The sequence below is a fragment of the Peromyscus californicus genome, unplaced genomic scaffold, assembly GCF_007827085.1.
Source record: "Peromyscus californicus insignis strain IS unplaced genomic scaffold, ASM782708v3 Scaffold_6__1_contigs__length_162567912, whole genome shotgun sequence".
Taxonomy (NCBI): domain Eukaryota; kingdom Metazoa; phylum Chordata; class Mammalia; order Rodentia; family Cricetidae; genus Peromyscus; species Peromyscus californicus.
Window position 1 is genome coordinate 130,387,056 of NW_026294584.1, and position 23,033 is coordinate 130,410,088.

Genomic DNA, 23,033 nt, shown 5'->3' on the forward strand with positions numbered 1-23,033 from the left:
GGATGTCAGGTAGCCTTGGGAATGGGAAATGCCTTCCTCATCTGTGAAATGGAGATGGGGCTGGAGGATGGCTCGGTGTAAGAGCACTTGGCACACAAGCCTGAGGACCTGAGTTTGAATCCAGCAGCCAGGTACACAGCCAGGCATGGCTGTGCATGCCTTGTAACCCAGCATGGGGGGGGGGGGGGGGGGGGAGATGGGCAGATCTGGAGAGCTCTCTACCAGCAGAGCTAAAATGGTGAGCTTCCAGTTCAGTGAGAGACCCTGGCTCTATCCCAGTCCCCTCTCTCTGGTCCTCACTCTTTTCAGTCACATCACAAAGTAAATGTGTCAGCTTAAATTAATCGATACAAAGTGTTTTCTTTCATCAGTAAATAAGGTTCTTCCATTTTGGTAGTAGCAGATTCTCAGCTTTAAAACACAACTGTTGGAGCTGGGCGGCAGTGGAGCTGGACGGCAGTGGTGTGGCGCACGCCTTTAATCCCAGCACTTGGGAGGCAGAGCCAGGCGGATCTCTGTGAGTTCAAGGCCAGCCTGGACTACAGAGTGAGTTCCAGGAACGGTGCAAAGCTACACAGAGAAACCCTGTCTCAAAAAACCAAAAAAAAAAACAAACAATGTTTGGTTTTTTGGGGGTTTTTTTTTTTTTTTTTTTGAAACCCAGGGCAATTTAATTTTTTTTTTTAATTTAGGGGTGTGGTCAGGGGACTGGACCTATGCTCTCTTACATGATAGGCAGGTGGTTCTCCCACTGAACTATATACTGTGTGATTTTATTAGTTTTGTAAATTTTTATTTGTTTTTGTTAATTTTACACGTTTTTATAATATGTTAAAGGAAAACCATACACATTTTTTATTAGCTACAGTTAAATACAGTTAGACATCTGCAGTACCATTTAAAGGTAGAAAACCTGAATGTCCTGTCCCAACCACACACAGCCTTCAGCACAGACTGCTCAAGAGGGGCTTGTCACTGGGTGGGGATGGTCAGCCACGTGGAAGCCCCTCTCCTGGATGGCCCTGTAGAGCGTGATGTACTTGGAGGCCAGGCGCGTCCTCGGGATCACGTACTTCTCCGTGAACTCCCTCTTGTCCAGCTGCTCTTTGCCTTCCATGGCAAGGACACAGTTAATGAAGGTGAGGGCAAAGCTGGAACAGTTGTGGTGGTTCTCATCATACCTTGAAGAGAAGAGTGAGCTCCAGTGACGTAAGACGGCCATCACTGCTTTCCAGGCTGGGCTCAAACCCCTGCCTCAGGAAAGGCAGGATGGCTGAGGCCGCCATGCTGGCCCTTGAGAATGCTGACATTAAAAGCTGCTTGGTCAGTCAGGCGATGGTGGTGGCACATGCCTTTAATCTCAGCATTCAGTGAGTTCGAGGCCAGCCTGGTCTACAGAGTGAGTTCCAGGGCAGCCAGGGCTACACAGAAAAACCCTGTCTTGGAGGGGGAAAGAAAGCTGCTTGATGGTAAAGGCACCCTACCACCAACTCTTGACAGTCTCCAGAAGTCACATGATAGAAGGAGAGAGCCAACTCTTCCAAGTTATTCTCTGACCTCCACACGTGTGCTATGGTGCGCACACACACACACACACACACACACACACACACACACTCAGAGGCACCCAAAATAAATGAATAAAATGTAATTTTAAAAAATTTTTAGCCAGACGGTGGTGGCGCACGCCTTTAATCCCAGCACTCGGGATGCAGAGGCAGGCGGATCTCTTAGTTCGAGGCCAGCCTGGGCTACAGAGTGAGTTCCAGGAAAGGCACAAAGCTACACAGAGAAACCCTGTCTCAAAAAACCAAAAAAAAAAAAAAATTTAAATGGAGACCAGGCTTGGAGACTTACATCTTTAATCCTAAAACTGAAGAGGCAGAGGCAGGCAGATCTTTGTGAGTTCAAGGCCAACCAGGGCTTATCTCTAGAAAAAAGAGTGAAGAGGGGAAAATGAGAAATTAATTTCAAATTGCTAAAACAAAAAATGACACTTAAGTATTTGTACACTGTAAACAATATTTTTAAAAATTTAGGAATACCAGGCATAGTGGCACACGCCTTTAAGCCTAGCATGTCAGAGTCAGAGGCAGGCGGATCTCTAAGAGTTCATGGTGTGTCTGGTCCACACAATGAGAACCTGTGTCAAGAAATAAAATTACAATCTGGGTGTGGTGGCACACACCTTTAATCCTAGCACTTGAAAGACAGAGGCATGCAGATCTTTGTGAGTTGGAGACCAGCCTGATCTACAGAGTGAGTTCCAAGACAGCCAAGGTTATGAAGAGAGACCCTGTCTCAAAGAAATAAGATTATGAAATATAATATAGATTTTCTGTGTATATTTAGAATATTCTCATAGCTGGGCATAGCGACATCCTCTAATCCCAACACTCTGGGGGTTGAGGCAGGAGGATGGTGATCTTGTAGCCAGCCTGGGCTACACAGTGAGACCTTGTCTTGGGGGCGGGGGAAACAATGGCTAGAGGATAGCTCAGCAGTTAAGAACCCTGTCTGATCTTCAAGAGGACCCAGGTTCAGTTCCCAGTACCCACAAGGCAGCTTACTCCAGTTCTAGGGGATCCGGCACCTTCATGTTTCCTTCTCAGGTTAAACACCCACACACATTGAAAATATATAAAATTCTTAAAATAAATCTTAAAAATAAAAGCCTCCTGTCAACATCAGTGAAATAAGTAAGCAAGGCACGAAGCCCTCAAGACACTGACTTGAGTGTGCAGCAACAGTGTTTGCCGGCCCTACTCCTCAGAAAACTTCCATGGCCCGAGTCCTGTGTCTGTTACTTTGCTGATCGATGGGACCAACTACTGACAAGCAGCCGCTTACAGGAAGGCTTTATTTGGGCTCTGAGGGACCTGTCCAGCCTAGCGTCCTGTGGGAAGGCTGGTGGCAACCGAGGGGAGGCTGCTGCTCACATCTCCAAGGAGCAAAAGACACAGATGGGACAGGAAGGAAGGCAACTTCCAAACCCCAAGGCCTGTCCCGAGACCCACTTCCTCCAGCCAGGCCCCAGCTACACAACCTCCCTCTCATAATAGCGCCACCATGTGGAGAACCAAGTATTCAAGCATGAATCTTTGAGGGACATTTTCTTTTTTTTTCTTTTTTTTAAAGATTTATTTTATTTATTATGCATACAGTGTTCTGCCTGCATGTGTCCCTGCAGGCCAGAAGAGGGCACCAGATCTAATTGCAGGTGGTTGTGAGCCACCATGTGGTTGCTGGGAATTGAACTCAGGACCTCTGGAAGAGCAGCCAGTGCTCTTAACCACTGAGCCATCTCCCCAGCCCGAGGGACATTTTCTAATAATTGGATTTAACTGTTCTCACAGACTGACAATCTCAAGCATGGACTATACTTGAAACCCAGCAGTGACCACAGAGCAATGAGGATGCTACTTACATGACACAAAATGGGTGACAGTGACTTGTAGTCTTTCTAGACACCTACCTGTGAGGCAGCCAGGCCGGCGAAGCAGAGAAGTCTTCCAAGTACTTGTCCCACTGGTCCATCAGTCCAAACATGCTGGGCTGCACTAGGGGAACGCTGAGACTCTGCTCCCATCCCGCCTCGTCACGCTGTATGCCGTGTGCGTTGTAGTTATACACGACCCCTGAAAACACAAAGCCAAGGCAGTACCCTGTGGCAGGTGCTCAGAAAACGACAGTAGCCGTAGATCCTGTAATCTGTGTCACACTTGTCTACAACTGTCAGAGCTGCTGTCCATCTAGAGCAGTGGTCCTCAGCCTTCCTATTGCTGTGACCCTTTAATACAGTTCATTGTGTGGTGGTGACCCCAACCATAAAATTATATTGTTGCTACTTCATAACTGTAATTTTGCTGCTGTTCTCAATCATAATGTAAATATCTGATTGATATTCAGGATATCTGATATATGACCCCAAGTGGGTTGTGACCCATAGGTTGAGAACCCTGATCTAGTGAGATACAGAGGGTCTTTTTTTTTTTCTTTCAAAAACTTTTGTTGTTGGGGTTAAACCCAGGGCCTCATGCATGCTAGGCAAGTATCCCGCCACTACGTCTCCCAGGAATAAGCTCAGTAGTCTCTGAGCTAAATCCTGTCAATGGAACATGGTGAGTAATCTGCTTTTGACTTATGTACTTGAGGTGGGACCCAGAGCCAGACTCAGGCTAGGCACGTGCTCTGACACAGCCACCCAGTCCACTTTTCTAAAGCCAAAGACTGCAGACCTCACCACATCCCGTTTCACTCTTCAAGTCTAAAGCACTGGGACCCAGTGTAGTGGGGAAACTCAGGTTGTGAGAGTGAGGAAATCAGAAGCTGCAGGCCCGCCATCTGGTTCAAACATAAGAACTGAGATCTTGATCGACTCAACTTCTGACCGTCCATCTGTTTCTTTCTCTTTAAACCCAGCACAGAAGTGTGCAGGTTTGTGATGCTCTTTCTGAGGAAACATTAGACCTTCCCAGGGGTCGAGTGTGGCTCAGTGGTGGCATGGGTTGATCATGCAGGAGGTCCTGCCTGGGTCCCATCCTGGCACCACTAAAAAATGTTCTTAGTCTTCCAGATATATAGACTGTAAGTAGTGCTGACTTGCCCAAGTCACATGACCTGCTTTGGGTTGCAGGAGGAGAAGCAAGGAAGGCAGAATGGGTTTGCTGTTGCTGTGACCTCATCCCAACTGGAAACCCTCCTTTCCCCTTAGGGAGGCTTTCTTACGGGGTTTCTTATGCTGGAAAAATGGAGGCAATGCTCACCGCATGTGTTAGTGAGTCCAACGTGCAGATCAGACTTTCCATCGTACTCCCTGAAACAGAGGGGTTGTTTGTATTGGGTGTCAGTTTGATAAGTCTTGATAAATAGCCCAGGGTGTCCTGGAACTCAGGATCTTCCTGCCTCAGACCCCAGGGCAGCTGCAACTGCAAGTGTGCCATCTTGCCCATTGACAAGCACTTCATGCCAAGCATGACTGAGGCATGGGCATTTAAAAGAGGAGTGTGTGCACCCCACCCCCACCCCGGAAGCCTGTACCAGGCCCTGCCATCAGTTGCAGGCTGGCTAAAGGGTACAGCAGAAGCAGAACTCAGGACCCCCACACCCCCACAGGCATATGGTGGAAGAGCTTCCTCCTCCCCTCTGGGAGTTCACTCACTATCCCACCAGCTAATGTGGGTGAGAGCATCCTGGAGGCAGCACAGAGACTCTCAGCCTTCTTCAAGACAGCTCAGTGCAGCCTGTGGCCCACTGTGCTCCCTAGATTGCTGTTTCTTACCGTTGCTCTGTTGGCTTGAGATTTTTCTGGTTTGGGTTGGTTAGTTCTGGGATCAAATCCAGGTCCTTACTCATGCTCAGCACATGCTCTCTCTGTCCCACACACACCCTTAAAATTGTTCTTTTTTATTTGTTTGTTTTTATTTAGGACACAGGTTCACCATGTAGCCCAAGCTAGCCTTGAACCTGTAACCCAACATCAAATGTTTTGTTATTGTACATTAACAAAATAATGGACTTCATTATGACACTTTCTGGCATGTATCTTTGATTAGGTTCCCACACCCTGCTCAGTAGGTCATTCCTAGGGCACCTTCCTAGTATTAGACTCAAATCTGGATATCTGGTACTTCAGTAGAGCAAGCAACTCCAGCTTCATGATGGCCAAGGACATGGATGACTGCTGCCCCTTCTCAGAGTCACTCCCAGGGACTGTTTTGGGCTTATGGAGACCTCGTAGGCACAGAGGCTAGAGTGAACAAGAATGTGTCTGTAGTGATGCTGGTTTCCCCACTCAGGGTGCTCCCCACTCTGGGTGCTCCCCACTCTGGGTGTTCCCCGCTCTTCACTCCCTAGCTCCATCTTAGCCAGATCGCCCTTCCTCCCATAAATTCTCCGTCATGTGACTGTTAGCTGGGCCTGTCGAGTCAGGCTGCTGGTGACACAGGAAAGCATGAGGCTCTGCCCTCCTGGCTTGCTTCCAGAAGGACCATTTCAGTTTTAGTGTGGCAAGCCTGTGTTTTCTCTAGTTTGTTATACTGGAGACTGAAGTTCGACAAACTGTAATCACTTGGTAAGTATGGAGTGGAAAAATACCAAGTGAATGTTGGTGGTCTGGCCACCCCTTCTCCTCTAGCCCCTTTGCATGGATTATGGAAAGGCCTCCACCGCAGTTCTGGACAGTGCCCTTGGCTTGGTGGGTGGAGTTCAGGCTGAGGGTCAACACCTCCCACTGCCCAGGCACCTGTGTGCAGTCCGCAACCCGCACAGCCACAGTGAACAGAGCTGACCAACCTCATTCAAGCAGAACCTGGCGGCTCCCTGGGGTCACTGTTCATTCTCCTTTTGTCACAAGTTTTGGGGGACTCAAGGCAGACTTGGAAACATGGATGAAAGGGAAGGAATCAGTTTGGAGAGTCCGGTGGGCGGGGCTGCCATGGTTTTCTGCAGACACCATGGCATAGGGCCAGTGTCCACACCTCTTTTCCCATTCTGCTCAGGTCAGGAAGGACCATGCCATCAGTATTAACATTGACCAGGGAATAAACAGGTGCTCATTACAAGGGAGGAGAGAGGAATTCAAGGCCAGCCTGGGCTACACAGCAAATTCAAGGCCAGCCTGGGCTAAGTTAACAACAAGTTAAAGAAAAGTTTTGAAGCACAACAGAGATGATGGAAAAATGGAGACTTGGATCTACCCAAAGGAGTGAGGAGCTCCAGAAAAGCTGAATATTTGAATAACATCAAATATATTCTTATTGAAAGGTAACTGTATGAATCTAAAAATAACAGCCCTTGGGGTTGGGGATTTAGCTCAGTGGTAGAGCGCTTGCCTAGTAAGCACAAGGCCCTGGGTTCGGTCCTCAGCTCTGAAAAAAAAAAAAAGACAAAATACAAATAACAACCCTTTTATATGTGGATTTTCCTGGTTCTTTCTTAATAATGTAAATTTTAAGATTTATTTTATGAGTGCAGGTGTTTTGCCTGTATATATGTATATGCAGTGCCCACAGAGGCCAGAGGAGAGAGTTGAGAGTTGGATCCCTGGAACTGGAGTTACAGGTGGTCATGAGACACCATGGAGGTGCTGGGAACTGAACCCAGATCCTCTGGAAGAGCAGCCAGTATTCTTTTAACAGCTGAGCCATCTCTCCAGCCTTCACACTTGGCTCCTGCTGTTGAGTTTTCAAAATTAACATTACATTAACTTTGCACTTCCAGGAAAAAATATACTGACTTTTTAATTGGAATTTTATTCATCTGTATGTTTTAATGCCTGGAAGAGCCGAATGCATTGGCTCATGTCTGTGATATTAGCACTCAAAAGGCTGAGGCAGGAAGGTCACATGTTCAAGACCACCCTGGTCAATACTGCAAGCTCCAGGCCAGTCAGTGTCACACAGCAAGAGCCTGTCTCAAGGGAAAAGCAAAGGGCAGAGGGGCTAGAAGTGCAGCTTAGCACTGGGCACTGGCCCAGCACACAACCTCCAGGAGGCTCTGGGTTTGACCTCTGGCACTATAAAAGGAAGAGGAAATGAAAAGAAATAGGAGAGGTGACTTAGACATCATTGTTAATTTAATTCACCTCCATCAAGAACTATCTCTCAGGATTGTACTTTGCTCTGCGCACTGTACCTGCTTGCCACGTAAGTATGAACTGTAGGTTACAGTGTTTCTCCAATAACATGCACTGCCAGGTTACCCCCAGTCAGCCACTCAGCACACACTTTTCTCCTAAAGTCAGCGGGCATCTTCATACACCACCATGTACAGTCTTTCACGTACTACATAAATGTGTACACAAAACCCAGGGCCTTCCCAAGGCAGGCAAGCCACACACCCTGGCCCCACAGCACCCACTCTAATGGACAGATGGGCCTTCAGATGAAGACATAAGGACAACAGTCTACCCAAAGCAACCACACACACACTGCACAGCATGGCACATGGCCTTCCGAGACGGTTTAATGGCTGGCACACAGCAGGAAACACACGCACGGTGCATTATAACTCGAGCCACCGTACCTAAGGAACGTCCCTCTCGTGGGTTTGAGGAGGAAGGAGCATTTCTCTTGATGCCCATTGGAGAACGGGTCTGAGATGCTGATAGGTGCGTCCTCTATCCTGGTGGAGCCCACGACCCCCTGGCACAGGGGGCAGCACTGGGGTACACTGAAACTGTAGATGGACCTCTCGCAGTGCCTGAATTTAATCAGAGGCTTTCCAGCTCCTGCGAAGTGCATACCGTCTGACTCCTGGGCCACCAGCACAGGTTTCTGGAGACTTCCTTCCCTTCATTCCACAGCTGGCGCTGGCCAACTCACACCACCTGAGTAACCTGATCGGCGATGACATCATCATGGGAGGAAGCTTCCAAAGCTAAGCCAGGTAGATTAACCAGTAACCAGGCTGTGGCCGCTGGGCTCTTAAAGAGCTAGTTTTCATTTGAGCTGGCTTACCACGTTTCTTTGCAGACCTGCGCGTTCGCAGACCTCCTTCCCCCAATCTTGCCTTGTGGAACTAACAGTAGACTCATTGTGACTGCCTTCCTGTTGGAAGAGATAAATTGTTATAGTCCATTTGCAGTACGGCGTGGGCTCAGCGTTCATCAGAGGGCCATCAGATAAACAGGGCGCTCAACTTCCCTCTCCCCTAACTGGCAGCTGGTGCCCAGGAGTCTCAGAACTCTGAGACTTAGAAAGTTAAGGGCAGCCTGCTGCATGACACAGTCCCCCGTCAGAAAAGGGGCAGTCTCAAGCCCCAAATTATTCATTAGATAAGGCTTTGTGTCCTGATCCAATTGAGTGGGGACTTTACAGAAGAGGTAAGTCCCAGCCTTAAGGAAAAGGTGGCAGGAATTCCTTGTGATTATGGGGACTTTAAAAACCAGTCTGTTGTCAAAACAGCAGGAAGCCATTTTTGCCTTTTCTCTATGCTAGTGTCCTGTCTACAGGATGGTACATTAAAAACGGCTTTGTTAGCTGGGCAGTGGTGGCGCACGCCTTTAATCCCAGCACTGGGGAGGCAAAGGCAGGCAGATCTCTGAGTTGGTGGCCAGCCTGGTCTACAGAGTGAGTTTCAGAACAGCCAGGGCTACATAAAGAAACCCTGGCTCAAAAAACAAAAACAAACAAACTTCTAATTTTCACTAGTATTTTGAATCTGTTTTCTTATTTTCCACACAGCCTTCCTTCCTTCCTTTCTTTCTCAGAGAAACAAACTGTAATTGTTTCCCCAAAGGTACATTCCCCCCCCAAGACATATCCATCTTACAATGGATATAAAAAACAAAAGCCAAAAACCAGTGTACATTAAATAAGAGTAAAAAAATTAAAATCTGTTGCAGAGGGAAGGGGGCTCTTGCTGAAGCATCTGAGACACCAGCAATATGAGGCACCCTCAAGGCTCTAGAACGCCCACTAGCCAGGGTCCCAGCAGAGTGGCCTCTTGCCCTTAGCAGTCAGTCTCAAGTATCTGAAATAGCTCAAGGGGGTTTTGTTGCTGTTTTCTTCCCTTTTTTTTTCATTTAGCATTTAGAGTAGCCAGGACTGTCCTGTAGCAGGTAGAGCTATGAGACAGAGGAGGAATGATGTAAGGAACCACGAATTGGCATTGCTCCACACACAGCATTTATAGGTAACGGGCGCAGTGGCCCCTGGAAGGGTAAGGAAGGGAGCTTGTTTCAGAGTTAGCCATCTTCTTTGGGGGTGCGCACTGGCAGTTGTGTTCCTGGCTGTGTAGCAAGGCCTTACAGAGTGCTGCCTTCTCATCAAACTATACTGAGATGGATGTGTCAGCTACAAACCACTTGTGTCTTACCGTCCCCAGCAGGACGGGTCTGCCTGACCTCACATACCCTCAGGAGAGGGCTGGAGACACTGATGAGCAAGGCAGGGTTGTCTTTAAAGAAGTTAGGCAGCTGAGGTCTGCTGTTCTTTCTTAAGGTCACCTTACAAAGTCCTGTCCTCTCAGCTCTGTTAAACTACTAAGTAATCTCTTTAGTCCCCCTACTCCTGCCCAACTTTTTTTCTTTTTAAGGCAAGGTCTCAATTAGCCCAGGTTAGCCCAGAATGAGCTTGACCTCTGCCTCCAACTCTAGAATGCTGAGATTACAGGTGTGTAGCACTATACTAGGTAGTTTTCATGGCAACTTGACACAAGCCAGAGTTATTGGAAGGAAAACCTCAATTAAGAAAATGCCTCTGCCACACTGGCCTGTGCACAAACCTATGGTGCATTGTCTTGATTGATAATTGATATGGGAGGACCCAGCTCATGTGGGCTGGTGGTCCTGCGTGCTGTAAGAAAGCAGGCTGAGCAAGCCACAGGGAGCAAGCCAGTAAGCAGCATTCCTCCATTGTTGTTGCTTCAGTTTCTGCCTCCAGGTTCCTGCCTTGAGCTCCTGCCCTGACTTCTCTCAGTGATGGACTGTTGCATGGAACTGCAAGCTGAAATAAACCCTTCCCTCTCCCAAGATACTTATGATCATACGAGGGAGGCTGTTTGCATGAACACAGAAGGGATCACGTACTTGAGCAAGGGCAACTTGCTAGTGGTACACCACCAAGGAATATGACTCCCTTCTCCCAAAAACCAACCACCAACTTCTTATAGCCCGCTGTGGAGGAGGTGGATCCTTATGAGCCCCTCCCCCATTTGTGATGGAATACTGATTCCAATCTTTTTTTTTTTTTCAGACAAAGTCTCACTATGTAGTCTTGGCTAGTCTGTGTAGACCAGGCTGGCCTCAAACTCATAGAGATCTAACTACCTCTGTTTCCTGACTGAAGGATTAGAATTAAAGGCATGCAGCACCACATCTGGCCACAGGCCCAGTCTTGTGCAGGTAGCTACAGCTGCTGGGAGTTCAGAGTTCTAAAGCTAATGCACAGAGGACAGCATTTCTTAGCATTCCTCCCACCCTCCAGCTTTTACATTCTTTTACCCTTTCTTCCATGATGTTCCCTGAGCCTTGCTTGCAGGGTTGAGTGTTGACATAGATGTCCTATTTAGAGCTGAGCACTCAGCAGACCTTACATGTTTAATACAGTGCACTACCTCTATACAAATGGAAAAAATAAGTATAATGTTTCCAGACCAATATGCTGTTAATTTCTATACAATGCCCATTCAACACAATAAACTGGGAGATGCTTTTTCAAAGCTGACAACACAACTATATTTGCAAAAATCAAAATTATATATATATAATATATATATATGCACATATTGCTTCAGTTTCTGTCTCCAGGTTCCTGCCTTGAGTAATGTGTGTGTGTGTGTGTGTGTGTGTGTGTGTGTGTGTGTGTGTGTGTGTGTGTGTATTTACATAAAAAGACCAGAGGGAGAGGAGCTTTTGGGTTGGATATGATCAAGATACATTGTACACATATATGAAATTATCAAAGAAATAAAAATATTCTTATTAGAGTATGTCTCAGTGGTTAGAAGCACTGGCTGCTTTTGCAGGGGACAAAAAGTTCAGTTCCCGGCACCCACATAGCAGCTCACAACCATCTGTAACTCCAGTTCCAGGGGATCTAACTCCCTCATCTAGACTGCTCCGGCACTGCGTGCTCATGGTTGGCGCATAGCCATACATGCAGGCAAAAACACCCGTATCATAAAATAAAAATAATAAAATTACCTTTGAAAAAGAATGTCTTAGCCGGGCGGTGGTGGCGCACGCCTTTAATCCCAGCACTCGGGACGCAGAGGCAGGCGGATCTCTGAGTTCGAGGCCAGCCTGGTCTACAGAGTGAGTTCCGGGAAAGGCGCCAAAGCTACACAGAGAAACCCTGTCTCGGAAAAAAAAAAGAAGAAGAAAAAGAATGTCTTGGAGATGGGCCAAACCCTAGGAAGTAACGGCCCTGCAGACGATTGGCAAGTCTAGGATGCCATTCACGCTCAACCCCTTAGTCTTGAAAAGGCGAGACCCGGAGCGTTAGGGAGTAAGGACCTTCCGGCTCCACGCCCCCGACGGAACTAATTATGACGGCGGTTAAGTTTCCGGCCGGCACCCTACAGCTGACGCACGCACGGGGGTGGCGCGCGCAAGAGTGACGCGACTGCGCGCGCGGGGCGGGGCCGGGCTGGGCCGTGTCGCTGGCGGCTCTGAGAGTTTGGCGCGACTCCAGCCCGTGGCCCCGCCGCCATGAGCACCAAGCAGGTCACCTGCAGGTGAGTGCGCGGCGCCCCGGGGCCTTGGGCGCTGTCAGGCAGCCGGAGGGAGGTAAGGGGCCGAGGCGGGCCGAGGCGGGCCGAGGCGGGCCGAGGCGGGCCGTGTACAGCGGGATAACACGCAGGAACCCGAAGGCCGCGGAGAGGCTGGAGCGGCAAGAGCAGCTGCAGCCGCGGCTTGCAGAGAGTGAGCGAGGGGGGATTGCGGGAAACGCGGGCTGGTCGCATTCCTTATCCTGAGCGGATGGTCCCATTTCGCGGTTCAGGAAACCGAGACCACCGAGAAAGACAGCGTTGATGGATGGCTTGTTAGACGAGATGGAGAACCAGAAAGCTACTCTGTGACTCCTGTTTTGAAATAAAAATTGTTGAGTAGCAACGTCGTAACTCGGTGACGAGCTTAGGGTCTAGTCCTGTGGATTTGCAGCTTGGGAAGTGCAGCTTGTGAGCATCCCGAATGTGGAAATCCAAATTTCGAAACGCTTCAGAATCCCAAACTTTTTGAGAGCCGGCATGGTACTACAAGTGGAAAATTCCTCACCATGAAATTTTGTTATATTAAAATAGAAAATTATCGGAAATACTGTATAAGTTTTTCAGGATATGTGAATAAGCATATATGAAACCATGAATTCTATGTTTAGACTTTTATGCCATCCTCAAGACACTCCCGAGCCCAAGCATTTTGGATAGAGGAGCCTCAGCTTATACAAATTTCAGTTGGTTTGAGTAAATTAAGAAACAGATATGGCCGGGCGGTGTTGGTGCACGCCTCTAATCCCAGCACTCAGCAGGCAGAGTCAGGCAGAACTCTGAGTTCGAGGCCAGCCTGGTCTACAGAGCAAGATCCAGGACAGGCACTAAAGTTACACAGAGAAACCCTGTCTTGAAACACCCCCCCCCAAAAAAAAAAAACAGATGTAGTTTGATTATGTGATAAACATTTCATTTAATTACCTTGTTACTTCTCATTAGTGTAGGTACCTGACACCTTTATGAAGAGTTCTTTTCAAATTCGACATAAGGATTGATTGAGCCAAGTACCCAGGGCCCAGGTGGCTTATGTTAAGTAGTTATCAGAAAATTGCAGTTAGAGTCTGTGTGTTAGCTAGTTTTATGTTTACTTGGCACAAGCCAGTGTCATTTGGGAAGAGGGAACCTTAATTGATAAAATCCTACCAGACTAGCCTGTGGTTCATTTTTGTGGGAGGGCCCAACTCCCAGGGGTGGTGTCACCCTGGACTAGTGGTCCTAGATGTTGTAAGAAAGGTGGAGCAAGCTAGTCAGCAGCACTTCTCCATAGCCTCATTATTCGTTCCTGCCTAGAGTCCTACATTGATTTCCTTTAGTGACGAAATGTTACCTAGAAGTATAAGCTCTTCTCCCAAAGTTGCTTTTGGTCATGGTGATTTATCACAGCAACAGAAACTCTAAGACAGTCTGTACCAGTACTTGCGGATCATTGGGACGAGATGTCTTTGTTTGTTGAGGGTGAGTGTGCCTGTATTTACTCCCTTCCCTTTGCAGGAGGAAATGTTCCTGTCATAGTGTCCTGTAAAGTAGATTCAGGTTACTTAGAAAATAATTTCTAAAACTGCTTGCTTATGGCTTTTTCTATTGTTTCTATCTATGTGGCCCTGGCTGCCCTTGAACTCACTGTGTAGATCAGGCTAGCCTTGAACTCAAGATCTGCCTACCTCCGCCTCCCTTGCTAGGATTAAAGGTGTGCACCACCACACCTGGTTGCTTTATGGTTTAATTCTACCTTTTTTTTTTTTTTAAATTTCTACACTTTCCTAAAATGTGTGACTACAAAATCTTTATATAATGCTTAAGTCATTTTGATTCTTTTTCCCCCCTTTTGCACCTGGAGATAGCCTGACCTGAAAGCTTTAGTTCTGTCTCACAAGTAAGAGAGTCCTAAGGGGTGTTGCTAGTAAGAGTTGGAATGCTGGGAAAGGATCCCTTCTGTTGAAGGGCTGTCTGGTGTTTGTGGGCTTCTTTCTGTGGCCCTGTCAAGTCTTACGGGGTGTGCTGCTATACTGGTTGTGCTATCCCTGACAAAAGCGGCATGTAATAAGGAAGGGTTTATTCTGACTCATAGTTGGAGGCTACAGTCCATGGTGAAGGGGGAGTCATGTGATAGGAGCTTGAGATAGTTGATCATAACACACCCAGAGAGCAATGATTAGTTTATTCAGTCTTGACCCCCAGTGTAGCATGAATCTTAAAAGTTCTTATTAATAAAATCAAACCTGATGCCAGTTATTGGGGTCAATGCTGGAAGGTCAGAGAGACAGAACAAGCCACAGCTAACCTCACCTGGCCAACTTCTCAAGCTGGTCTTGTTTCCTCAGACTGGAAGCTTCTGTGTCCTCATCCCAATTGCTCTCATCTGAACTGCTGCTCGAAAGCCTGAAGCTTAACCAGCCAAAGGCTTAACCAGCCAAATGCTTCTTAGTTTCTGGTCTCACACCTTATAAACCTTTCTGCTTTCTACCACCACTCCCTGGGATTAAAGGTTCGCTTTCTGGGATTAAAGGCGTGAGTCACCATGCTGTATCCTTGAACACATGGATTTCTGCCTCTGGAATGCTAGGATTAAAGGCGTGTGCTACCACTGCCTAACTTCTATGTTTAGTATTGTGGCTATTCTGTCTCTGACCCCAGATAAGTTTATTAGGGTTCACAATATTTTGGGGAACACAATACCACCACACCCCAGCCTAAGGATTGATATCGCCACATTCATGAGGGATCTTCCCACCTGAATTGACCTAATCTAGATAATCCCTCGCAGACATTCAATCAGTGGCCACCATCAGTCCTGCTCTGTCAGCTGGACATCTTCCACAGTGAGACAACCTCAGGATTGTCAGGTTTTCCCTAAGCTTAGCTTCAGAGTGGTGCAAGTGTGACATGCATTGAGTCTCATAGCTTGGGCTCAACTAAAGGGTGTTTCAGAGATTTGGTGTGTCTTGTTTTGGGGGACAGGGTTTCTCTGTGTAGCTCTAGCTGTTGTATTTTAAAAATAACAGAAAGGAGTCAACACCATACAACAGGGCCCGTGTGGGAGGTTTCAGTGAGGGGAGAGGAGTGAAGGGGCAGAGACTAGTCCCTGGGGACAAGAGCAAAGGAAGAGAAAGAGAGCCAGGCAGGGCCTGTCTTTTCTAATGGACCGTAGCAAATGCACACAGGGGGTGCTCTTAGTGGCTGCAGCTGAGGATGTATCCTGTCAGGACCGTAAGGACAGACCAGTACAGATGCCTGAATGCCAACACTGGCTGTCCTGGAACTCACTCTGTAGACCAGGCTGGCCTCGACTCACAGAGATCTGCCTGCCTCTGCCTCCCGAGTGCTGAGATTAAAGGGGTGCGCCACCACTGCCTGGCTGTTTCAGAGCTTTTAATATGTTCCCATTGAAGGACCATTTTCTCAAAAAGTCTGTAAAGGAAATTTCCTTGTAAAAAGTTATGAAGCATGGGACTGTAGAGTTAAGAGTAGTGATTGCTCTTGCAGAGAAATCGGGTTCAATTTCCAGCATCAACATCGTGGCTCACAGCCATCTGTTACACCAGTCCAGGGATCTGACATCCTCTTATGGTTTTTCAGGCACCAAGCATACACACAGTGCCCAGACATAAATGTAGGCAACATACATGGTTTTTTGTTGTTGCTGTTTGTTTGTTTTAGTTCACCACCACCCACTCCACCCCACCCCACCCCAGCCACCCACACACACAGGGTTTCTCTCTCCTGGAACTGGATTATTTAAGTGGAAAAATTTTGGGATCGACAGGAGTGCCAGGTTTGTGTTTGTGCTGAAACTGGGGTGTTTTCTCACTTTATTCACAAAAGCCTTGTCCTTGACATTGATAATTTACAGTAAAGGCGCAAGGAATGATTTGTGGGATAGGGCCAAGTTTCTTAAACTGTTGAGTCTTAATTCCATGTACGTGGAGATCACAAAACACTTGGGATTGATAAAAGGTTTCTTTAAAAAGTAATTGTGTTGGAAGGGTGTGTGTGTGTGTGTGTGTGTGTGTGTGTGTGTGTGTTTTCTCGTTCGCGTGTTCGTGCGAGTATGTGTGCGCGAGTGAATGCTGTGCAGTGGTTTGTGTGTGAAGTCAAAGGACAGCCTTCGGGGATGGGTTCTGCCATGGTGGCATCAGGAGGTGGAATTGAGCCATCTCACTGGCTCAGTGACAGGTTTCTGAACATACCTGACATTAACTCAAAGTGTGATGGACCCGAGGTGTTTCTGCTGTGCCTCAGAGCTTGCTGGACCTTGATTCTAACACAAATACAGGTGCTGTACTGCCTTCCTGCCACCTACTGCCCCAGTCAGTTCAGATGCCAGACTGCTGTGTGCTGTGAGTTACAGGATGCTGTTGCAGACATGCAGTGACTTAATTATGGAAAACAAAGACTTTTCATAGTTCCCTGCCCATACCTCAGCAAGCATACAAGCTCCAAATTAGTGTCTTTGGATTGTGTTAAGTAGGTATTATTTAAAAGATTGCCATGTGAGTTGTTTCATAAATTATTAGCTGAATTTTGGGTTGGCATTAGCACAGGACTTCAAACAATTTCTGAAATGGCCCTGTACACAACTTGGCCATTGTGTATTTATGTATTCTCAGGCTTGACGACTTTAAAACCTAACATTGAATACCCTTTGTTCTATGGTATCAAATACCACAAGGGGCTGGGGGTCAGCTGACTTATCTTGCAAGATTGAAGATAAGTTCTATCCCAAGAGCCCATGTGAAAACACTGGGTATGGGGCATGTTTGCTGTTCCAGTGCTAGGAAGTCAGAAACCCAGTGTTAGCCAGGAGGATCTGAGTACTAACTGGCCAGGAAGTCTAGCCTGCCTGGTGAGCTCCAGGCCAATGAGAGATGCCTGTCTCAAAGGCAGCGGATGTTCCTGAAGATGACTCTGGGGTAATCTTCACTCCTGCCTAAGTGCAAGTGCACGTGTGCACACAGTAGACAAATAAGTGAATGTAAAGAGGACACCTTTTACATTCTACCGGTATGGTAGATACATGCTGCCACCTGTGCGTGCATCTCATGTTCATGCATACACGTGGGCACAAATAGCTGCTCCCATGGTGTGCTGTCAGGCAATCCTGAATCTCAGACTGCACATTACCTGTGTTTGGAAAGAGTTGCAGAAGCAGGTTTGGAGAGAGAGACAACTGTAGCCCCGTGGGAAACCAGACTGATTCTCTTGGGTTTGGCCTCAGCTACATGGCTGATTTCAGGCAGGTTGGGGCCTGTAGTGAACCACAGGTTTATGTTGCCTGAAAGTCTTTGGACTGTTCCCCAGAAGGAACCTCCCTGTTTTGAGGTTCAAGCTCCCTCACATCATTGTCCCCTCCAGTCCATACATAGCCCTCTCTTTCAGGGGAAAGGTCAGCAGTTGAAGTTTGTTAGACTGAGATGAGTGTTCCCCAAAGGACAGGCAGGATGTGCTCAGCTGACTTCACTTCTGACACGAGACTCGACTCACTAGCTTTCCTGGAAGCAGTGATTATAACTTGTGAGTCTGCTTAAATCTCACCTCAGTCACTTGGAGCAGTGAAATGGCTTGCATGGACTCAGCATAAAGGGGGCCAAATTATCTGGGAGCTGTGGTTAATTGTATTCCTTATTATTACTGTGCAAGTATATGATATGCATGTTTGGGCACGTGTGTCTCATGGCTGATGTGTAGAAGTCAGAGGACAACTTTGTGGAGTCAGTTCTCTTCTGCCTTTACATGTGTCCTGTTTTGCTTTCCATTGCTGTGATAAACACCAAGACCAAAACCGAATTGGAGAGGAAAGGGTTTATTTGGCCTACACTCCCACATTACAGTTCATCATTGAGGGAAATCAGGGCCGGAACCTGGAGGCAGGGACTGATGCAGAGCCCTTCGAGGATGCTGCTTACTGGCTTGGTCCCATGACTTACTTGCTCAGCATCCTTCCTTATCTAGCCCAGGACCACCTGGGCAAGGTTTGCATCACCCACAGTGGGCTGGGCCTTCCCACATCAGTCATCAATCAAGAAAGTACTTTACATGCCTATAGACCTATCTTGTGGAATTATTCCTGATTGGTGTTCCTGCTTCCCAGGTTACTCTCGGTCATGTCAACTTGATAAAAACTAATCAGCACATGTGGACTCAGGAGCTTAACTGCAGTCTGGAGGGCTAGTTGCTGAGTGTGGCTTGGGAAGGTAGCAGTCAGATTCGAAAACTCATGTGCTGCTGCACTGTAGCCAGACTGCTGTCACCTGTCTGGGCAGATGACCTTTGGTAGTCGTCTGCTTTGACTAAGGAAATCTCTGGTCTTTTTCCAGAAGACTGTAAAGTGTTTATCTTAGCTCCCCAGGCTTGTAGTTGTTTTGAGATAGGCTCTCACTATGTAGCTCTGACTGTCTTGCGGCACTCACTCTGTAGACCAGGCTGGCCTCGAACTCACAGAGATCCGCCTGCCTCTGCCTCCCGAGTGCTGGGATAAAGGTGTGCGCCACCACACTTGGCCTTCTATTTTTGTAGCCATTGTAAACTGGCCTGCCACCATGTGTTGGAGCTCGCCAGTCCTAGTCTTTATTGCAGGCTGGGCTGTTGGCACCAGGTTATTTTTGTGCCTTCAGTCCCAGTTGATGGATGGTTACAATATATTAGTCATTTTGTTTTGCTTTGTTGAGACTGGGTCTCCTTCTATGGCCCAAGTTACTATCCAGCTTGCAATCCCCAACTCAGCCCGAGCGCTGGGATTACAGGTGTTATCCTACCATGTCTTGCTCCACTGCCATCTTGAGTGGCATTTCTCAAAGAATTACCAAGCCTGGTGTGGTGGCGTGCCTATACTCTCAGCCACTTGAGTCTGAGGCAGGGGAGTCAGTGGAATCACTTAAGTCCAGAAGTTCAAGGTCAGCTGAGGCAATATATAACAAAACTTTGTCTCAGAAAATCAAAAGAATTAGCCAACTGTTTAGATGTGGAATATCTCCTTGTCTGGAGGAGTCCCAGGATTAACCACCCTCCACCTGGAGACTAGCTAGAGACTCATAGTGTTTAGCATACAGCTGGACTCCAGACCAAGGCCTTTAGGCTGGCTTAGCAAGGAAGCGCAGGAGTCCGAGGGCTGCTTCTATCCCTGCAGAGAAGCACGAAGCACTTTTTCTCACTGGAGGTACCAGGCGGGTTACAGCGTGGGGCCAGTGCAGTTTCTGCCTGTGACCCACCTTCCAGACCCAAGAGGAAGCAAGTAGGTTTTGTGTGAACCACACCATGGTACAATTGAGGCACAGTGGGAAGCTCTTAAGTCAGTGTAGGGACTCTGACTATACTAGCAGCTTCTAGAAGCCAAAGGCTGTTCGTAGGCCAGCTCAGAGGGATCAGTCTCAGACCTACTGTGGTGATTCCTTTCCATGGCCTTACTTGCTCTCTACGCGCCGTCCCTGCCTCCTAAGAATGGAGCCCAGGGCCTCTGAATGCCATGGCACTCATGAGCCTCTTCCTAAGCCCTCCGTTCTTTCCCTTCCTCCTCTTTAATTTTCTTTTCTTTTCAAATCAGCCTTCTAGCAAGCTACTGAACAGTGTCTGACTTGGGAAATGTTTCCTGGGAAATCTTTTCCTAGAAAAGTCCAGGGACATGGCAGCTTTCAATTTCGCATCTTGGTGGACTCTGGCTCTGATTCTGATGATGAAATTGTCCCTTTTATCAGATTGGGAGGGGTGCTTTTGTGGAGGTAGCAGGCGAAGATACATGCTTGCTCCTTAAGCAGGAGTGGGGATCTCCAGCAGCCTGCCAGCCCCATCACAAATTAGGCTCTGTCATTTGGTCCTATGTCTCCACCATGGAAAAGGCCAGGTGCTGGGCTGTCTGCTTTGCCCTTTCCCTTCCTGGCTTAGCCACAGGGCCAGCTCTGCAGGGTGCAGAGCCTTGCTTTTGCAACACTGTCAGTGTGGATGTACCCATGATTAGTCTTTGGGCTTTGAAACTGTGAGGAAGAGGAGGAGGCAGGTGTGTTCTAATTAGTGGTCTTGTGTGGCATGTTGTGGGTCCTCTTGCCTCTCTAAGCTCAGCTCTCCTGTGGGAGCCCATTCTCGGCTTTACCCAGCAGGTCCGCATAGAGGATGATTAGGACCATGGGCCTGAGTGCAGGTGTCTGAGATGGTCTGCACTTGGCTGTGCTGGGGGAGGAGGTCTTTTGCTCCACCCCTTGGCGTCCCTATAAAAACCCTGGGGCAGAGACAGTCGGGGCCCGTTGGAATAGGTTCCAGGCCCTCTCGAGGCTATCCTTTATTTTCTGTTTATCTCCGCAAGATTCTCCGCAATAAATCCTTCTATCTAATATTTCCTGCTGCTCGCACTCAAGAAAACTCTGGGGAACTGTGGGGGTGGTTGGGTAAACGCCTCACAGAATGGCACCATGAACAGGGACTAAAGAAAAAAGAAAAAAAAAAAGACTAAAGAAAAAAGGGGGGACTAAAAAAAGGGGGGACTAAAGACAAATGAACAGGGACTAAAGACAAAGTAATAGGGACTAAAGATAAAGGAAAATAATAGTTTTATTACAGAGTTTTTGGCGAAAGTGCTGAGTTCAGCCCTGCCAGTGGATAAGGCATGCCGGTGTTATGGAAAATATATATTTTTTATATATATTATTGAGAGGCAGGGGTTTTATCCTCAAGAGAAAAGGAAAGTGGACTGGAAGGATGTCCGATGCTGCAGCACAGTTCTCTTCTGTCAATTTTCTATCTTCTATCCCTTTCTCAATTTCTATCTGAAAAAGTATAAGGCATAGGATAGTAATATAGTGAAGGAAAAACTTAGAAGTGTAAGATTGTGTAGGAAAAAATAAATAAGGCAACTAGACAGAAAAGCTCCAATTTTCTAACTTTAGGGGCTATGAATGCAAACTGGGGAAAGAAAAATCTTTCTTTGGGCTTTACGGGTAGTAAAAAAGCTCTTCTCTGAGCTTAAGGGGAAGCTTTTGTCCTGGGGACAGCTGAAATGCTAAGTCCAAGCGGCAGGAGAAAGTGATTTCTCCCTGAGGCAAAAATGGGGGTGTAAAAAGCCAAAAAGTTTAAAGTTGGGACCTTTTGGAAAAGGTTAGTCTTTCTCCTGGGGAAAAAAATCTTTCTCTTAAACTATAAAGCTTTTCTTGGAAAATATGGGGCGGGGGGGGGGGGGGGAATCTCTCTAAAAAGCCTTAATCTTTCTCAAACTAAAAGCTCTTAAACTAAAGCCTTTAACTTTCTCAGAAGGTCAAAAAATTAGAATCACCTGAAGATATTAGTATGGAGACCACCTGTGATTAGCTCTAAGGGAAAACCCTCTTAAGACAGCAAAACCTCTAAGTTCTGTCTTTCAAGCTTTAAAAATCCTCCCTGCAATGCAGGAGGCAGGGACAAGTTCCTAAAAACCTCTTCTAAGCTGTCTCTTCAAGCTAGTAAAAGACAGTGGGTGGGTCAGAGTACCCTGAGGGAAACGCTTGGGAGAGTGTGGGTAAAGAGCTACAGAGAGCCCTAAAGGGCTGGAAACTTTACTGGGAAAAGCAAAAAAGCCAAGCTTTTCAGTTACAGCCAAGCTGAGGCATCAAGGGTTTTGTTTCTGAGTGAGCGTTTCAGAATGAAAACGTGCTCCTAATCATCCTAAAGATCCCCTGAGGCAATGCAAACTGTTAGCATTGTATCCTCTTTTCTGACCAAAAACCCAGGGGCGACTGACCAGCGTCTCTGAGTTGGGGTGCATTTCGGGGATACTAGGGTTCCTGCAGTTGTAAACTTCCTGGAGCACAGAGCTGAGGCAGGAAGGTGCAGAACCCAGGGGAAGATTGCTAATGAACAAACAAAGCTAAAGCCGGTGGGAACGGCATAGTTGTCCACTTTCCTACAAGTCCCGGGTTGATAGGTCCACAGCTGCAAAAAGAAATCTGAGAAAAAGCTTTCCTATCAGAGAAAGGACCTTTCTGGGAAAACAGTAAAGCTGAACTGTGTCTGAAGCAGTTGTACTGCTGAGTCAGAACGCTGTCTGGGGAAAGAGCCCAGCCAGGGCAGAACAGACCTATCCAGGAGTAAAGCTTTCTTTTCTGTCAGAGAAAGCATCTCTTTGAGAAAAGCTTTGTTTCGACTGACTCCCTGAGATGAGGGAGTGTAGCCCTGAGGGGTGATTGCCTCTGGCATAAGTTCTGTCCTTGAGCACCCAGACAAGCAAATGCAACCCACTGGGGGACTGGGCCAGGTGAAGGCCTCTTGAGGCAAAAAACCTGTCCTAATGGGAGTTTAGAAATGGCAAAAACCTCCCTTGTTAGATTTTCAGTCTGTACGCAAACCACACAGACCCCGAAAACAGAAACGGACAAAAAGCCCTACCTTCAGGAGCAGGGAAAGCCTCCACTGTAGTGTCGGAAACTTTCTGGGGTAGAGGGGATAAACTGAGACCAAACTGGATATTGTCAGGGAGAAAGACTCTGAAGAAAGAGAAGGGACAGATTCCTCCCCAGAAAATGCATGACCTGAAAAAGCTGCTAGAATTTGAGGCAGATTCGGGGGGAGAAAAAAAAAAAACCCTACCTCCAAAAGCAGCTAGCAGAGGTACAGAGCCGCAGACAGATACCTGAAGCTCTGCATCTGGGGGTGGGGGGGGGGGAGGAACAAGCAAAATGAGATCAGTGGGAGAAAATCTCTTCTGAAGGAGCTATGGAAAAGCTGTTGTACATGATCTTGTTTTTCACTGACTGGCTAAGGCAAGCACAAGCCCCGAGGAAAGTTACTATCAGAAATTGCCCACCTTAATGCATGCTAACGAGGCAGGTACAGTTCTGATTTTGGGGGCCAGTGTCAAATGA

At 47.4% G+C, this 23,033-nt stretch overlaps 2 protein-coding genes across 5 annotated transcripts in view; one reads left to right on the forward strand and one right to left on the reverse strand.

Moving 5' to 3' along the window:
• Positions 1–768: 768 nt before the first annotated feature.
• On the reverse strand, positions 769–11,973 carry Mkrn2os (MKRN2 opposite strand). Of its 4 annotated transcripts, none has more exons than XM_052721972.1 (5): positions 11,648–11,973; positions 8,460–8,549; positions 4,767–4,816; positions 3,476–3,638; positions 769–1,181 (listed from the first exon to the last, which is right to left on the reverse strand). In XM_052721972.1, the coding sequence occupies exons 2-5, from the start codon at positions 8,534–8,536 to the stop codon at positions 959–961; spliced, it is 513 nt and encodes a 170-aa protein (XP_052577932.1). In that variant the 5' UTR covers positions 8,537–8,549; positions 11,648–11,973; the 3' UTR covers positions 769–958. The 4 variants fall into 4 exon arrangements, with proteins under 4 accessions (XP_052577932.1, XP_052577930.1, XP_052577931.1 ...); XM_052721970.1 differs by having other exon boundaries at positions 8,026–8,549; XM_052721971.1 differs by lacking the exon at positions 11,648–11,973 and adding an exon at positions 8,026–8,338 and having other exon boundaries at positions 8,460–8,548.
• A 74-nt stretch (positions 11,974–12,047) lies between these two features.
• Mkrn2 (makorin ring finger protein 2) overlaps positions 12,048–23,033 on the forward strand; it is a 29,166-nt gene continuing 18,180 nt past the window's right edge. Inside the window, exon 1 of the mRNA XM_052721968.1 lies at positions 12,048–12,180. Within this exon, the coding sequence (XP_052577928.1) occupies positions 12,155–12,180 (26 nt within the window). The 5' untranslated portion in view covers positions 12,048–12,154. The remainder of the gene's footprint in view (positions 12,181–23,033) is intronic.

Bases quoted from the DNA above. Each gene is read 5' to 3' on its own strand.
- Mkrn2os (XM_052721970.1), bottom strand. From the start codon at position 8,243: ATGCACTTCGCAGGAGCTGGAAAGCCTCTGATTAAATTCAGGCACTGC. The intron at 4,817-8,025 runs GTACGGTGGCTC...CCTCTGTTTCAG, and splicing joins ACGAGAGGGACGTTCCTTAG to GGAGTACGATGGAAAGTCTG. The intron at 1,182-3,475 runs GTAGGTGTCTAG...CTTCTCTTCAAG, and splicing joins CCGGCCTGGCTGCCTCACAG to GTATGATGAGAACCACCACA.